This window comes from Lepidochelys kempii, chromosome 11 (assembly GCF_965140265.1).
Source record: "Lepidochelys kempii isolate rLepKem1 chromosome 11, rLepKem1.hap2, whole genome shotgun sequence".
NCBI lineage: Eukaryota > Metazoa > Chordata > Testudines > Cheloniidae > Lepidochelys > Lepidochelys kempii.
The window spans coordinates 2444868-2459677 of record NC_133266.1 but is presented as its reverse complement, the minus strand read 5'-3'; the positions used below and the strand labels follow the sequence as shown (position 1 = coordinate 2459677).

The 14810-nt window shown below is 53.6% G+C and overlaps 1 protein-coding gene across 1 annotated transcript in view; it reads right to left on the bottom strand.

Annotated features, from left to right (window-relative positions):
- LOC140895396 (probable hydrolase PNKD) overlaps positions 1-6061 on the bottom strand; it is a 32785-nt gene extending 26724 nt beyond the window's left edge. Inside the window, exon 1 of the mRNA XM_073304943.1 lies at positions 5840-6061. Within this exon, the coding sequence (XP_073161044.1) occupies positions 5840-6009 (170 nt within the window). The 5' untranslated portion in view covers positions 6010-6061. The remainder of the gene's footprint in view (positions 1-5839) is intronic.
- Between the last annotated feature and the right edge of the window lie 8749 nt (positions 6062-14810).

Sequence of the window (14810 nt, the reverse complement as noted above, 5' to 3'; positions counted from 1 at the left end):
CCATGCCTCCCTGAGCTCCTCACAGTATTTCATGCTGAGAGACGTACACTGCATAGCCATTCCCCGTGGCTCAGAACATGCGTGAATTCCACGTGGTAAACGCAGCATTAACTCCGGAGGTTGGTCGCCTGGGAAAGAACTAAAGGCATTTCTTTTGAGGATCACCTCTTCCTTAAGGTGTCCACTGTGGGACAGGGATTGTATATAACTCTGGGGGGCAGGCGGCTGCCACGGCTGCGCCAGGAACCAGGCGTGTGTGAGCGCACGTGCGAGAGAGAGATTAAGGGAAAGCACCAGGTTGTACCAACTCCAGAGAGGCATCAGCCCCCCCAGGGAGGTTTGCCCATGCTGGTTCAAAAGGGATCTTCCAGCCATCAACCAAGAAAGGGCTTCTGGCATAGAACGGCTGCATTTAAACTGCCTCAGGGCCTTCTTTCTGACCCAGCGACTGGACGGGCCCTTCTGTCCCAGGGCCCCAAATCTCATGGAAGGGGCCCATGGGACTGAGGTGGATCTTGACTAAGCTTTTAGCATGTATAGAGGAACTTCTTCCTTGTTTCTATACATTGTCGCGGTGACGCTTTTACACTAGGAGTAAAAGGTGGTGGCTTAGCAAGAGCAGTGCGCTGACTTGTACCTGCTGGCCACGGCCATCGGAGAGAAGGCAAAGCACTGGGGTGGGCAGGCAGGGGATCTCACAGTGGAGAAGCACGAGGGCAGGCGGGCCGACAGGCTGGCTTGCAGGGGTTATCACAGTGGAGAAGCACGGGGGCGGGTGGACATGCTGGCTTGCAGGGGTTATCACAGTGGAGAAGCACGGGGGGGGGGGCGGGTGGACAGGCTGGCTTGCAGGGGTTATCACAGTGGAGAAGCGGGGGGGGGGGGGCGGGGCGGGTGGACATGCTGGCTTGCAGGGGTTATCACAGTGGACTATGAAGCCTTCAAACTCCAGTCAGGATGGGGAGAGACGTGCATCTCCCCCCAAGAGAGGTAACGACTGGAAGCCCAAGACCTGACATGGGTGCCCCCGAGGGACCACGGGGTGGGGACGCAGGTGCAGTGACCCTGAAAAGGGAATATTTGGCTCAGTGCTGCCTGCCAAAGCCCAACACTTTACTGCTGGTGAGTGACACACACAATGCAGTGCAAGAGATCAAAGTGACAAAGCCTGTCCCATCCTTCGAGAACACTGCTCACAAACTCCAGTTGGAAGAGAATTGGCTCAGGGCACTGCAGGTTTATTATTACACCCAGGGAATAATCCACATTGTTCTTTAATGAAAGGGAAGATTTTAAAGTCTCATTACCATTCAGATCTGGTAAAGTTTCCAAACACTTCCACAACCAGCCCGTCAAGTTCGGAAAAGTTAACGTAACGCTTGGCATTCGCCCAGTCATTCCCATCTCCAAAGCATTGTCCAAACACCAAGCTGCCGATTGAGGACTTGATTCCTTCTCCGGGGACGGGATCAGAGGGAATAAAGCAATTCCCTCTGTTAATCCCAGACTCCATTAAGATGCAAGCGACACAGAATTCTGCCATGCTAGTTATTTGTCCAGCAGCTAGGCGATGGAGCCCTGATCATTTGCAGTGATATCTTGGATTCTTTCCGTCTTGCATTGCAGGGGATGGCTGGTCTTGGGGCTGCCGTACTGAACCAGAACTCCATCAGTTCCTCGCTGTGCCACGGATACCTTCGGTGTATGGTTAACTCGCCTCATCTCTCTGCACCACAGGTCCCTCTCTGAGAAATGCAGGCAATGATGCCTCCCCTTTATCTTGGATGTTTAGACGGTAAGCGCCTTACTCTGAGCTACACAGCGTACACACAGAATGGGGCCCCAACTGAGGTAGACGCTACTCCGATAACTAAGGCGGCGATAACTAAGTTAAAAGAACCACCGCTTTCTTCAAGCTGTCCTCAAGCTGTGTAAAGGGACTGCAGACTCTGAAATTCCTCTTTGTTTTTAATAATCTACGACCAGCTTAGCAGACAGATCTATACAAAAGACAGAGGAAGATTTGCTGTTCCTTTTACTATTTGCACCTCTCTTAGCTCAGCTGAAGAAAACAGTTTCACTATTTATTTCTAGCCGGTTTCCACCTTTCCTGCACTAGGCACTGGTGCGGCTGCTGATTTGGGGTTAACAGAAAGATCTGCTCAAACATTTCCGATTGGTGGGTTTTATAAAATGCCTTTGGGAGCAAAAGTTAAGGCTTGACTCTAAACCTAGGTGACAACAGCTCTTTAAATCGCTGAGTAACTACCACCACCTCCTCGGTGACCCATTTTCCCAGAAGTGGGCTCCCAAGACACGACACAACCAGGTCATACTCCCTTTTCAACGTGCCTCAGCCTTTGATGGCTGACGTTCTGTCTGCCAGAGCATTAGAGCTCTGCAAAGATGAAAGCAAATCCAGTTTAATACACACAGGCCATGTCTACACTAATGAAAGGTAACGAAGTGTGCAAGTTAACGTGTTCGAATCCGAGCGCAGGCAGGACAGTTGTAGACTGGCTAATGCATGCCAAAACGAGGCAAACCCACAACTCCCCGTCACATTCTCCTTCACCAGTTATCACGAGTTAGAACTACAACTTGCCCTGTCTACACAAGGATTACACACTTTAGGTAACACACACGCACCCCGACCTTTTTTCTAAGGAAGCCAAGGTCACAGGGCTAGACAATCCACACAGCTAACAGGGCTCTCTCTTAATATGCCCCGCACGTTGCACAAACACAGGGAGGCCCCAGCTGAGACAGATGCTTCCACAACGCAAGTGCCCTGGCAATGAATCCCATCAGCGTCTCTGGAATCAAAGCTGTCCATTTGGTAAATCAACCTCCTAGCCCTGACAGCTGTGCCAAGAACTGTCCTGAATGTAAACTGGTACAATCTCACCTCGCTGAGCCAGCCACAGCACTCTGCCCTACTCTTCCACAGCTGCTTCAGAGCTTCCCCACGCGGCAGAATGATTGCATCGAGTGAGCGTGGCCAGTTTTAAAGACGCTGTTCAGAATGCTGTGAGTTGTCGCGAAACAGTCGAGCATTATGTCAAAAAGAAAAGGAGGAATTTGTGGCACCTTAGAGACTAACAAATTTATTTGAGCATGAGCTTTCGTGAGTTACAGCTCACTTCCTCAGATGCATTCAGTGGAAAATACAGTGGGGAGATTTATATACACAGAGAACATGAAATAATGGGTGTGACCATACATGCTGTAACCAGAGTGATCACTTAAGGTGAGCTATTACCAGCAGGAAGGGGGAGGGGGGGGAACCTTTTGTAGTGATAATCAAGATGGGCCATTCCCAGCAGTTGACAAGAACGTCTGAGGAACAGTGAGGGGAGGGGGGGATAAACATGGGGAAATAGTTTTACTTTGTGTAATGACCCATCCACTCCCAGTCTCTATTCAAGCCTAAGTTAATTGTATCCAGTTTGCAAATTAATTCCAATTCAGCAGTCTCTCCTTGGAGTCTGTTTTCAAAGTCTTTTTGTTGAAAAAAACCACTATTTTCCACTGAATGCATCTGACGAAGTGAGCTGTAGCTCACGAAAGCTTATGCTCAAATAAATTGGTTAGTCTCTAAGGTGCCACAAATCCTCCTTTTCTTTTTGCAAATACAGACTGACCCAGCTGCTCCTCTGAAACCTAGCATGTTGTCAGTTTCACACTTCCAGGCAAAGCTCCTGGCAGCATATGCTGGAGTAATTCACCAGGCAGGAGGACCCCCAGAGACCGAAGCTAGGGGAGAAGAAAAGCAGACAACCCGGTCCCCAGCTCCCTGATCGCAGCTTGAGGTCTCAGGAGGGATCATAGATGACAGTAGCCGGGAGAGGCTGGAACTTGGGATTTACCTGACGCCTACCAGCCAGAGGCGGACGTGAAAGAAACCCTTCACAGCCCAGCAGCCATGACACATCGGGCATGTCACAGAACCCGTTGTACACCCCAGTGCCTGCCCCGAGGCAGTTTCAGGCATGACAACAAGGGAGGGATGGGGCGAGGAATGATCAAGGCTCAACAAACAAGATCAGGCAGCTGCTCAGCTCAAGCTTGTGCACCCCTGGACAGCTCACGGGACTGTCACAGTTCTCGATGACTGGATTGCAGCAGGCATCCCGGGAGAGGCATATGAGCAGAGGGAGCTGGGCCTGTTTCCAGGGGTCTGCCCTAGTCCTTGCGGGCAGATGCCCCTTTCCTTCATTGCTACCGAGTGACCCTCTAGCTACAAGGCATCCAGCAAGTGTTCCAAGCCCCGAATACACAGTGTATCACACACACACACCAGCTACACCGGCTGGGCTATGCTAGGATCCTTCGCACTGCGGATCCCACTGTGAGAGAGGGGACAAGGAGGGGAATCTACCCTCTGCCTGAGCCTTCTCCATCGCTCCGAGCCGCCTTCCTGCCTCTCTGCAACATCAGTACCCCGCAAAACTGGGCCACTGCCTCTCCTCTCCCCCGTTACTCTGGCTCTCCTCCCTCCTCCACGATGGACCGATTCTCCTCGATTCTCCATAGTGCAAACCCCGCACCGCTGCTTCTGGTAACGGACGCCTATTACCCAGAGCTCTAAAGGCTTTCGGGATGCAGCGTGCGTGGCAGATGCTCCGCAAGCTAGAGTCAGAGCGTTCAGCTGGGGCCCAAGGAGCAGATGCTGAATGGAAGCTGCGGCACCCCTGGGTCTGGGGATCTGGGTCACGTGGGCAAATCCTGGCAGGAATGGATAATGCCAAGCTTTGTGTGGGATCTGAAAGCAGCGTTTTCTCCCTCTAACCCCTAACACAGTCTAACCCAGGCAGCTGGAGCTTTCCAGAGAAGCCTGCGTATGTGTTAGCACAATGCTGCACCAAGCCCAGGGCAGCAAAGGACACATGGCTCCCCAGCGCATCGCCCAGAGAGCCGGCCAAGCCCTTCTGTGGCTGCTGTGCGGGGGGGGGCGGTGCACGGCACCTACCCCAGAGGGTGGCACAAGCATCCCCCCACCCAAAGTGGTTTGGGCACCAATCAGTGCGGTGCAAACCCTTTGGAGTCTCCAGGAGCACCCCATGGGGGAGAGGGGGGCAGCTTGTGGGACTGCCAATGCAGCCAGGAAAGAGACCTCCTTCAAACCCTGCACAGCCCCCTCAGCTCAGCCACCAGCCCGCCCCTTAGCGCCCCAGTGAGACTCCCCCTCAACCCGGCCAGCCTTCCTGGATGCATGCACGCAGACCTCTTGCCACAGATCCCCATAACCCACACAGCCCCCCTGCATCCTCCCGGCCCAGCCTAGCTCCCCCAGCTTCCCCCCCCCCCCGCCCCAGCCCTGCACAGTCCAGCCCCAGCCAAAGCCCCCAGCTCCCCGGCAGCCCCCCAAGCCCTGCACAGCCCCCTTGCCCCAGCCTCATCCCCCCGCCTAACTCTCCCCTCCAGCCCCAGCCAACCCCCCCAGCTCCCCTCCAGCCCCCCCCAACCCCAGGCAACCTGCCCCCAGCAGCCCCAGCCAACCCCCCCAGCCCCCCCCAGCCCCAGCCAACCCGCCCCCACCAGCCCCAGCCAACCCCCCCAGCTCCCCTCCAGCCCCCCCCAGCCCCAGCCAACCTGCCCCCAGCAGCCCCAGCCGCCCGCTCCAGCCCCCCCAGCTCCCCTCCAGCCCCCCCAGCCCCAGCCAACCTGCCCCCAGCAGCCCCAGCCGCCCGCTCCAGCCCCCCCGGAGGCCCCTGCCCGTCCGCCACCGGCAGCCGACTCCTCCCCCCGGCCCCACGAAGCCCCCGGCGGCGGGAGAGAGCCCGGAGCGGGTCCGAGCGGGTCCGAGCGGGACCCCCCCCCCGCCGGCCGCACTCACCCGATGCGGAAGACCAGGGGCCCGGCCAGGGCCATGAGCACCTTGGCGAGGCAGCGGCGGAGGCGGCGCGCCGGCCGGCAGCGGGCGAGGGAGGCGGCCCCCAGCCCGCAGCAGGCGGCCAGGGCGGCCGCCAGCAGCGGGAGCCGGGACAGGCAGCCCGGCCGCGCCATGCTGGGGCCGGCCCCGCCCCCCCGGGCCGGCCCCGCCCCCGGCGCCCGGGCGACCGGCGAACGCCGCCGGCCCCAGGCTTCGAGCCACGCCCCCTTCGAACGCCCTGTAGCCAGCGCCCGACCCCCGGCGCGCTGGGAGGGCTGCGGCGCCCCCTGGTGGGCGTTGGCTGTCGCCGCCCGAGGGAAAGGGGGCCCCGGGCTCCCCCAGCTCGGGAGGGCTGCGGGGCTGAGCCTTGGCTGGGGTTTGGCCCTGCTCCGAATTAGCTGCGGATCCGGGACAAGTGGCCCTTGCAACGGATTCGTTCCCCTTCCTCCTGGCCCCTCCCGGGTCAGGGCCTCTTACAGCCTTCTTCCGAAACCCGCGAGCGGGGGCCGGCTGGGAGCCGCTGATAAGGGGCCCACGGGCTGGAGTCATCCCCCTCGGCCTTCTTCAACCCACAGTCACTGCGAGAGCCGCCCTTCCACTCTAGCTTCCCTGTCCCTGCCGGATAAGCCCATAATCAACACAGCCTAGCCTCCAGGGACTTGTCCTTAACTGGAGCAACCCGCTGAGCTATCCTCAGTTATTAATTAGCAATATCAGGGCCAGTTGTTAATGAATGCAGACCGTGTATTTTGCATGAGCATTGTCACACATCATAATGAATTGATTAATGCAGCCAGGAAAGCGGCCTCTTTCAAACCCAGGCAGGGTGGCCACCCTGTACAGCCCACTCAGCTCAGCCACCAGCCCTCTGACTATCTCCACCTGTCTCCCACAGCTGTCTGTGCTTTCTTCTCCATCACCCTCTCTGCATGGACCTTCTTCCTTACCTGGGACCTGAGCAACGCCTAGGCATAGTAGTAAAGTCAGTAGGAGTCTATGTGGGCACCAAGGCCCTGCCTGCATGGATCTGATTCCAGGACTGGGGCCTTCGCTTGTGGAGTTTGCCTTTTCAACTAGCTTTGAACATGGACTTGCGTGCCCGGCCTGGTCACTCTAACAGAAGCATCTTTAACTGAGGACTGTAATTCGCTCCTCCTAAATTGGCCTTGTAAGTCTCATGAGCAGAAACAGTGAGGTTGCAGAGTGTGAGAGCTTCATCACGAGAATGCAGATCCTTAACCAAAGCATTAAAATAGAATTTATGAAACCATGCCAACCCCTTTGGCTTGGCTCGCTGCACAGCGCGAATTTCACCCCTTGTTCGCCAAAACTGACATCCCAGAGCAGGGTGTTGTTATAACGAACGGTTCCTACTTTTACTCTATCAGCATTTAAGGAAGGCATGTACTTAATTGGAATTGTTCACCTAACCAGAACCCCACCCTCCACTGGCGGGGTGAATGATATGTCCAGGTGTTAGAAAGAGGGCTTCAGTCCACAAAGTCAGAACAGCGCACTTGGAAAGCAATTTTATTTTAAGGGACCATCCCTCAGTTCATGTATTTGTCCCTTGGGGTGACCATCTGCCCCTTATTTTAGGGGATGTCCCTTGACCGTTTTAAACATCACAATATAGCTTGCGCTAATTGCCCTGTGTAACGCTGAGCCAGCAAAGGATTAACAATCAGCAAGTTAGGTGACCTGTAAGCAATCCTGAAGGACAGATCCAAAGGGTATTGCAATGGTAACCAGGGCCATTCCCTGTAGATAAAACAATGAGGAGTCCTTGTGGCACCTTAGAGACTAACAAATTTATTTGGACATAAACTTTCGTGGGCTATAACCCACTTCATCAAATCAAAGCCATGTTAGTAGACTAGAATCTTTAACCTGTTTGCCTGCATTGTTAGAGAATCAAGGGTAGATGCTAGGTGTATTTATCTGTGTTTACCTATATCTTGTCAGAAGTTTAATGATGTAACCAGATTATCTTGTAGATGCTAATTACCTTTCATGTCTTAATTGCCTTATATTATGCACTTGTATGGTTCAGTTAACCTTAAGATCAAAGATGTGAAGATACTGCAGGAGACTAATAGTAGTATTTACATTGTCTTCAACTTAACTATCTATGCTATAATGGAATATCACCTAATGACCTTATTCACCCCTTCTCGTCAGCTGTTGTGAATAGCCCACTTCCACCTTAATTGAATTGGCTCGTTAGCACTGACCCCCCCCCCAATTTGGTAAGGCAACTCCCATCTTTTCATGTGCTGTGTATTAATACCTGCCTCTGTATTTTCCACTCCATGCATCTGATGAAGTGGGTTTTTGCCCACAAAAGCTTATGCCCAAATAAATTTGTTAGTCTCTAAGGTGCCACAAAGACTCCTCGTTGTTTTGACCTTATGTGAATGAAAGCAACTAGTTTACCTGTGCATGCATAGGAAATATTCTTCCTCGGGGCAGGTCCTGCTGTGACAATTTCTGTGAGGAGGTTGGTCAGCCTGCTCTAAAGGAAAGCCCCGGGCCTGATCCTTTCATCTCAGGTCTGCTTAAACTTTAACAGTGAAGGTCTAACGAAGCCATAGAAGAATGAGGTCTCCAGGTTTACCCTGGATTTCCCCTAGACACACCTGAACAGTATCTACACCTGGGCTGCCTATCTGCCTAGACCCTTTTAAATCAATTCCAGAAAGACTTTTGCAGATCAGCAGCCTCCCCATCTCTGCTATGAATCTGACCTACTGATCTTTTAACCATCAGCGACTCTCTTCTTTCTTTTTCCTTCTATTATTAAACTTTTCATTTTTCGTTACTAAAGGATTGGCATCGGTGTGATTATTGGGTAAGATCTAAGACTCATATTGACCTTGTTGCTGGCACAGAGTGCCCGAGGCAAGCAACAGCTGGGTTCGTTGCCCGGTATGCGTCGTGCCAATGACCACAACGGGGTGGAGAAGCAGAGAGATTTATCTGAAGCTTCAGATAGGATGCAGGGAGACTGAGCTGTCTCAAATCCTGCAGCCCCGCATGCAGATTCCAGTATACATTTTATACCTTTTCCTACTTCACTACACAAGCTTATGCAACCAATTACCTGTTGCCCCGTACAATACCGTAGCCAATCAGCTAAAGCAGCCAGTTGTGTTTTTCTTCATTAGCAGTTCCCGGGCCTTGCCTTATTAGGCTCTATTTGTTACTAGCTTTTGCTAAACATTTCTGCCTTACTATACTGGCCTTGGCTGGCGAGCCGCGTGCAAACCTGTCTGTTTAGGTACTAGCTTCCTCATAGTTGGGCAGGGTCACAAAAAGTTCAAGGAGTGGAGGGGCTTCAGTTTGCCTGGGCCTAGAGCAAGGGGGCTTCATCGACACTCGTGGTCTTCCACCCGCCCGAGTTACCTAGAGTGGTGCCCAGTGTCACCAACAACCTGGGGATAAGTGTTTGGTCCTTTGGGATGGGTGAACCTCACATATGGTGAATCAGGTTTTCAGTAACCTCTCACTATCTTCGACTTGGCTGTCTAGATGGGAGCCAAGGGCCAGAATGCCTAAAGGGGACTGGATTTGGGGTCTTGGTAACCAGTACGGTATTACAGAAGCTGCTTTGTTGTTGGCTTGGTGAATCTGTAGAATAAACCAGCCGTTCGCGGGACTGTCTGCCCGATTCCTTGCAGTCTGCCCTGTGTGTAGCAGCTTCAGCATGGCCCATCCAGGCACTCGGGCACACACTGTATATTTGAAAGCGGTAGCAGTGCACACGAGAGAGAAAAATCCATGAGATGCCCAGGGAAATAGTGTTTCCCTGAAACATCCCTTCACATAAAGCCTCGTCCCTTATTTTTCAGGTGGTTTTCACTTGTTTCCGTCCAACAAAGGTGGAAGCCTGAAGATGGGACAGGCTGAGTTAAGGGGAAGGGTGTTTATTGAGGAGTGAGCTGGGGGTGTACAAATGCAGAATGGAATGTCACCAGTTGGCACTCCTTCGTACTGGCGCAGGTTTCTCTTTAGGGAGGAATGTGTTTCTTTTTCTCTAACGGTACGATTGGTAGGAGTTAGAGCGAGGGAGTTTCTGGAGGAGGACTCTGGCAAATTGAGATTGAAACAAAATATGCTTGAGGGACTATCGCCCGAGATAATTAACCAAAAAAACCTCCGTAGTCAAAGACCAGCGACTGGAGAGGGTGGTGATCACAGACAAACACAGAGCTGGTGTGGGACAGACTGTGTCTAAAGAACAAGGGAATGTGATAAATATTTCCTCCACTGCTCAGGAGTCATGGATAAACAGCGATGAGGAAAAAACCCATGCCTCACCCTTGGGGAAAAGAGAGAGACAGGATTGCACCCCAGAGCCGCCAGGTCAGGAATGGGCACTGCTGACAAATGGACCCCAACGCAGTGTGGGATGCCACCCTGGGTGATCTCACCGAGCTTGGGTAGAGAGACAAGGGGTCTGTCTCTTGGCAGCGCTGGTGTCGCTTCTCATGCCCACGAAGCCCCATTGAATTACGCAGGCCCCAGGGGCACTTCCTTGCAGCCTCTGCTGCTCTCTCATTGGTAAAAGACTTCAGCCTTAGCGGACGTGGCAGAGGCCTGAGCCCATGAGGTCACAGGCCTTGGGTCCCACGTTCAATCACTGTTGATGACAGCCACAGTTTCTACCGCCGTATGAGTCCACGATGATCTACCACGATGTGGCGCGCAGGGTTAAACCTCGTTGCTAGGAGCTGTGTGTGACCATCACCTTTTAGGCAGGAGGAGGGTAAAGTAGTGACTTAACTAACCACAATAAACCCAAACCCCAGGCATGTCTCCAACCCCTCTCTCTCCCCAAAAAGCAAATGCCAGGGGCGAGTGTGTAAATAAACAAGATTGCCTCCCTGAAATACCTGGGTATCATCAGTTGCACCTCCCCTTTGGAACAACCTGCAACACCTCAAATTTGGCTAGCCACTCGGATCAAAAGAAGTGACAGCAGCAAAATGCTCCGGAGTTATTGGTAACTAGCCATTTGTTCTGTGCACAAACTAACACACAACACAATCTGTGTTCTCTCCTCCCTGGGAGAGTTTCCAACAGAGAATACAAGCAGCAAGACCGGGGGGCAATCGTCTCTGGGGAGTGGAAGAGAAGCGAGTTGTACCTTCCCGCCCAAAAAAATCAATACGTCGTATAAAAACCAGAGTTCCCTTGGGAAGATGAATTCCAGAAGTAACAGGTCTTCCTCTGGCCGTACACGGAGAGATTCCTTAATTGAATAACTTACCGTCGAAATAACGGGGCTACAGAAGAGAAGATGATTTACAAAAACAACGAGGAGTCCGGTGGCACCTTAAAGACTAACGGATTTATTTGGGCACAAGGTGAGTTAGCCCCTCTGGCCAAGTCCAGTGGAGTTAGTGTCCGAACGGGAACATAAACCCATTCTTCTAGCCCAGACTCCTGCTGGGCCCACTCTTCCTCTGCAGGTGGGCTCAGCTTCCCGTCCTTTCTTCCTCACATTGACGGGGTTGCTGTACCAAAGGCGGTGGCATCGGGAGAACCAGCATCGGCCCTCTCCACGCCCCCCGTCCTGGGACGCCAAACAATTGGACTGTCTGCCTCAGAATGCAGACTGCCTTCTCATCTTCCCAGGGCCTCTCCCACGAGCCTGGCTTGGGCCTCCACACATCGACCCAGTGGCCCGTAGATCTCCCAGCAGGCCTAGTTCTTCGCCACGTGCTCCCCCATCACCTGGCCCCAGTCTCCACCCGGGGTAGGGAGGCTGCGGCCCAACCCCCTCGAAGGGCCAGCGCACCTGGGGACATGGTCCTTTGTGCGGCGCAGAGACCATGCCGTGGCCTGGGGAGCCGGGGAGATCGGTGGCCTTGAGGGAGGAGCCCACAAGCTCCCCAGCCGTGGGGCAGCAGCGGCTTTACCGCAGGGGGTGACCCCGGTTCGCTTCGGCCCCGTCACCATTTCCTCGCTGGTTTCGATCCCTTTCGATTCGTTTGTTGAAAACGAAAGTCTCCCTCGGCTGGTCCCCATGCATTGCTATGGAAACGATGACGTCACAGGGACGGGACTGTTGAGGCGACTCCGCGTGGGGTGGAGAGAAATAAACCCGCACTTTACGCGGTGCGTTGAAACCGAGCGGGTCTGTGAAATGCTGACGTTTCTCTGCTGTTTTCCCAGGGGCGTAGAGCAGAGGTGGGCAAACTCCGGCCCGCAAGCCACATCCGGCCCGTGGGACCGTCCTGCCCGGCCCTTGAGCTCCCGGCCGGGGAGGCTCGCTCCCGCCCCTGCAGCCTCAGCTCCCCATGCCGCCAGCGCTCTGGGGCTGCGATCTCCTGCCGGGCAGCGCGGCTGCGAGAGCCGCCGGCCTGCCCCGCTGCGCCAGACTGCGCGGTGCCGTGGCTGGCTCTGGCCGGGGGGCGCGGCTGCTAGTCCTGGTGCTCTGAGCGGCGTGGTAAGGGGGCGGGGAGTTGGATAAGGGGCAGGGGGCTCCAGGGGGCAGTCAGGGGACATGGGGTGGTTGGATAGGCGTGGGAGTCCCAGGGGGCCTGTCAGGGGGCAGGGGTGTGGCTAGGGGTCGGAGAGTCAGGGGGGTTTGGATGGGGGTGGGGTCCCAAGAGGGGGCTGTCAGGGGACGGGGGGGTTGGATATGGGGTGGGGTCTCGGGGGCGGGGGCAGTTGTCCCGGGAGGGGGCTGTCAGGGGATAAGGAGCAAGGGGGGTTGGATGGGTTGGGGGTTCTGAGAGGGGCAGTCAGGGGAGGGAAGTGGGAGGGGATGGATGGGGTGGGGGCCAGGTTGTTTGGGGGGCACAGCCTTCCCTACCCGGCCCTCCATACAGTTTCAGAACCCTGATGTAGCCCTCAGGCCAAAAAGTTTGCCCACCCCGATATAGAGGGTTCACATACCATTGTGATGGGCATGGGACAGACAGACAGACAGACATGTCCATTTTGGGACACAAACAGACTAGCAGTATCCCAATAACATAGGATTAGGAACACTCCATTCATGGACCCCTCACCTCTAGGGTGCCCCCTCATGCCGGGAGAGGGCATTGCAGAGGACTTCACTTTTCATTACCCGACACACACCCCTGCCCCCCGTTGGCCCCTTCCTCAGCCCCGATGACCAGTCCTAGCCGGTGTCTTCTCCTGACCCCTGCTCTGAGTTTTCTATGGCTTGGCCCTCTGGCCAAGTCATGTAACAGTTCACCCCCTGCTTCCGGGGTAGCAAAGTCCAGCTGATATACACAAAAGGTCTTTCACCCCTCCTGGGCTTCTTTGCTTTCCTCATCCTGCTCAGAGTGCTGATTCCCCCGGCTTTTCCCTGCTGGAAGTCCAAATACCGCACAGGCTGGTCTTCCAGCCCCTCCTGGGCTTCTCTGAAATCCTTTGCTTCTTGGCTCCTTCCTCTAGCCCATGCAGAGTGCCTCTTATCTTGCTTCTTCCCCAGCAGGATTCCCCAGCCTTCCCTTTGCCAGGGACTCCAGCAGTTTACCTCTGGGAGGAAATCCTCTAGCTCCCTGCAGGACTCAATTGGGCTTCCTCGAGCTCGTCCCATAGGATAACTCCCCTTGTTTTCCTCTCCGGAGTCTTTCCTCCGCTCCTGAGGGCCCAGCTCTGCTTACATAACCCTCTCCCTGCTTCACCACCGCAGCTGGGGGCTGTCTTTCTAATTAAACTCCATTCCATCCAGCTGGGATCACTAATTAGCCCTTATGTTGCCAGCTTATCAATGAGGCTTAGGGATAGCTGCTAAGTCACGGGTAGGGTTGAACCCAGCTTGCCTCCAAGGGCCAGTCAGCCTGAGACATTCCCTTTGTCATTTTTACTGGGCAACTCTCCTTCTCCAACCCCAGTGGCAGGACATCACCTCTGTTTAAAGTATAGACACAGGGGTCTTACTCGGCTACCTGGGCTCTCAGGCTGAGTTTCGGCAGTTGCGTTGACAGGAGAAAATGTCTATGGAAAGCTCAAGACATCAGGGAAAAATCCATGGCTGGCAGGGCTGACGACAATCAAAGGGAGTTTTTTAGAGTCTGAACAAAAGACTTCCTAGCAATGGCACAGGCCCATTACTCGATGGAGATGGTAAAACCATTACTAACGATGCAGAAAAGGCAGAAGTGTTCAATAAATATTTCCTCTCTGTATTTGGAAAGAAGCAGGATTTTGTGCTCGAATCAGGAGGAGAATAAAGTATTTTGCAGTCTTTTTGTAACTAAAGAGGATGTTAAACAGCCCCTAATAGGATAAGCATTTTTAAATGAGCAGACCCAGGTCTTAAAAGAGCTGGCTGAGGAGAACTCTGGCCCGTTGATGTTAATTTTTAATAAATCTTGGAATCCTGGGGAAAGTCCAGAGGACTAGAATGAGTGCTAATGTTGTGCCAATATTAAAAAAGGGCAAGCAGGATGACCCAAGTATTTATAGGCTCATTAGCCTGATATCAATCCTGGGCAAAATTTTATAGTTATATGGTAAAAATGAGAAAGTCAGCAACTTGTGAGTGATAGTGGGTGGTGACACTTTTGTAGTAGTATGTCTGATTTTGTAAGCAAGTAATTTTTCAAATGAGGTGAAACTTGGGGTATGTAAGACCTATGAGAGTCCACAAAGGGGGACAGTTGTCTGGGAAGGTTGAGAGCCACTACGCTAGTCCATTTGTAACAAGCCTAATTCAAAAGTCCCCAGTAGCGTTTTTCTTCCTTTGCCTATCTGTAAATTTCAATTATTATCCACGGGAATCTTTTGAGTCAGTTGGTGTGTCTGGTGAAACTGACATTTAGCAAGGTATAATGATAAAAATATAACCCTCCACTGCTTACCTGTAGTCAAGTCACCCCTCGGTCATCTGTGTGTTAAACGAAACCCATTCCGCTCCGGAAGTTTAACTGTAAGGCATTTTTCCCAACCACTGAACCATATTTTTTTT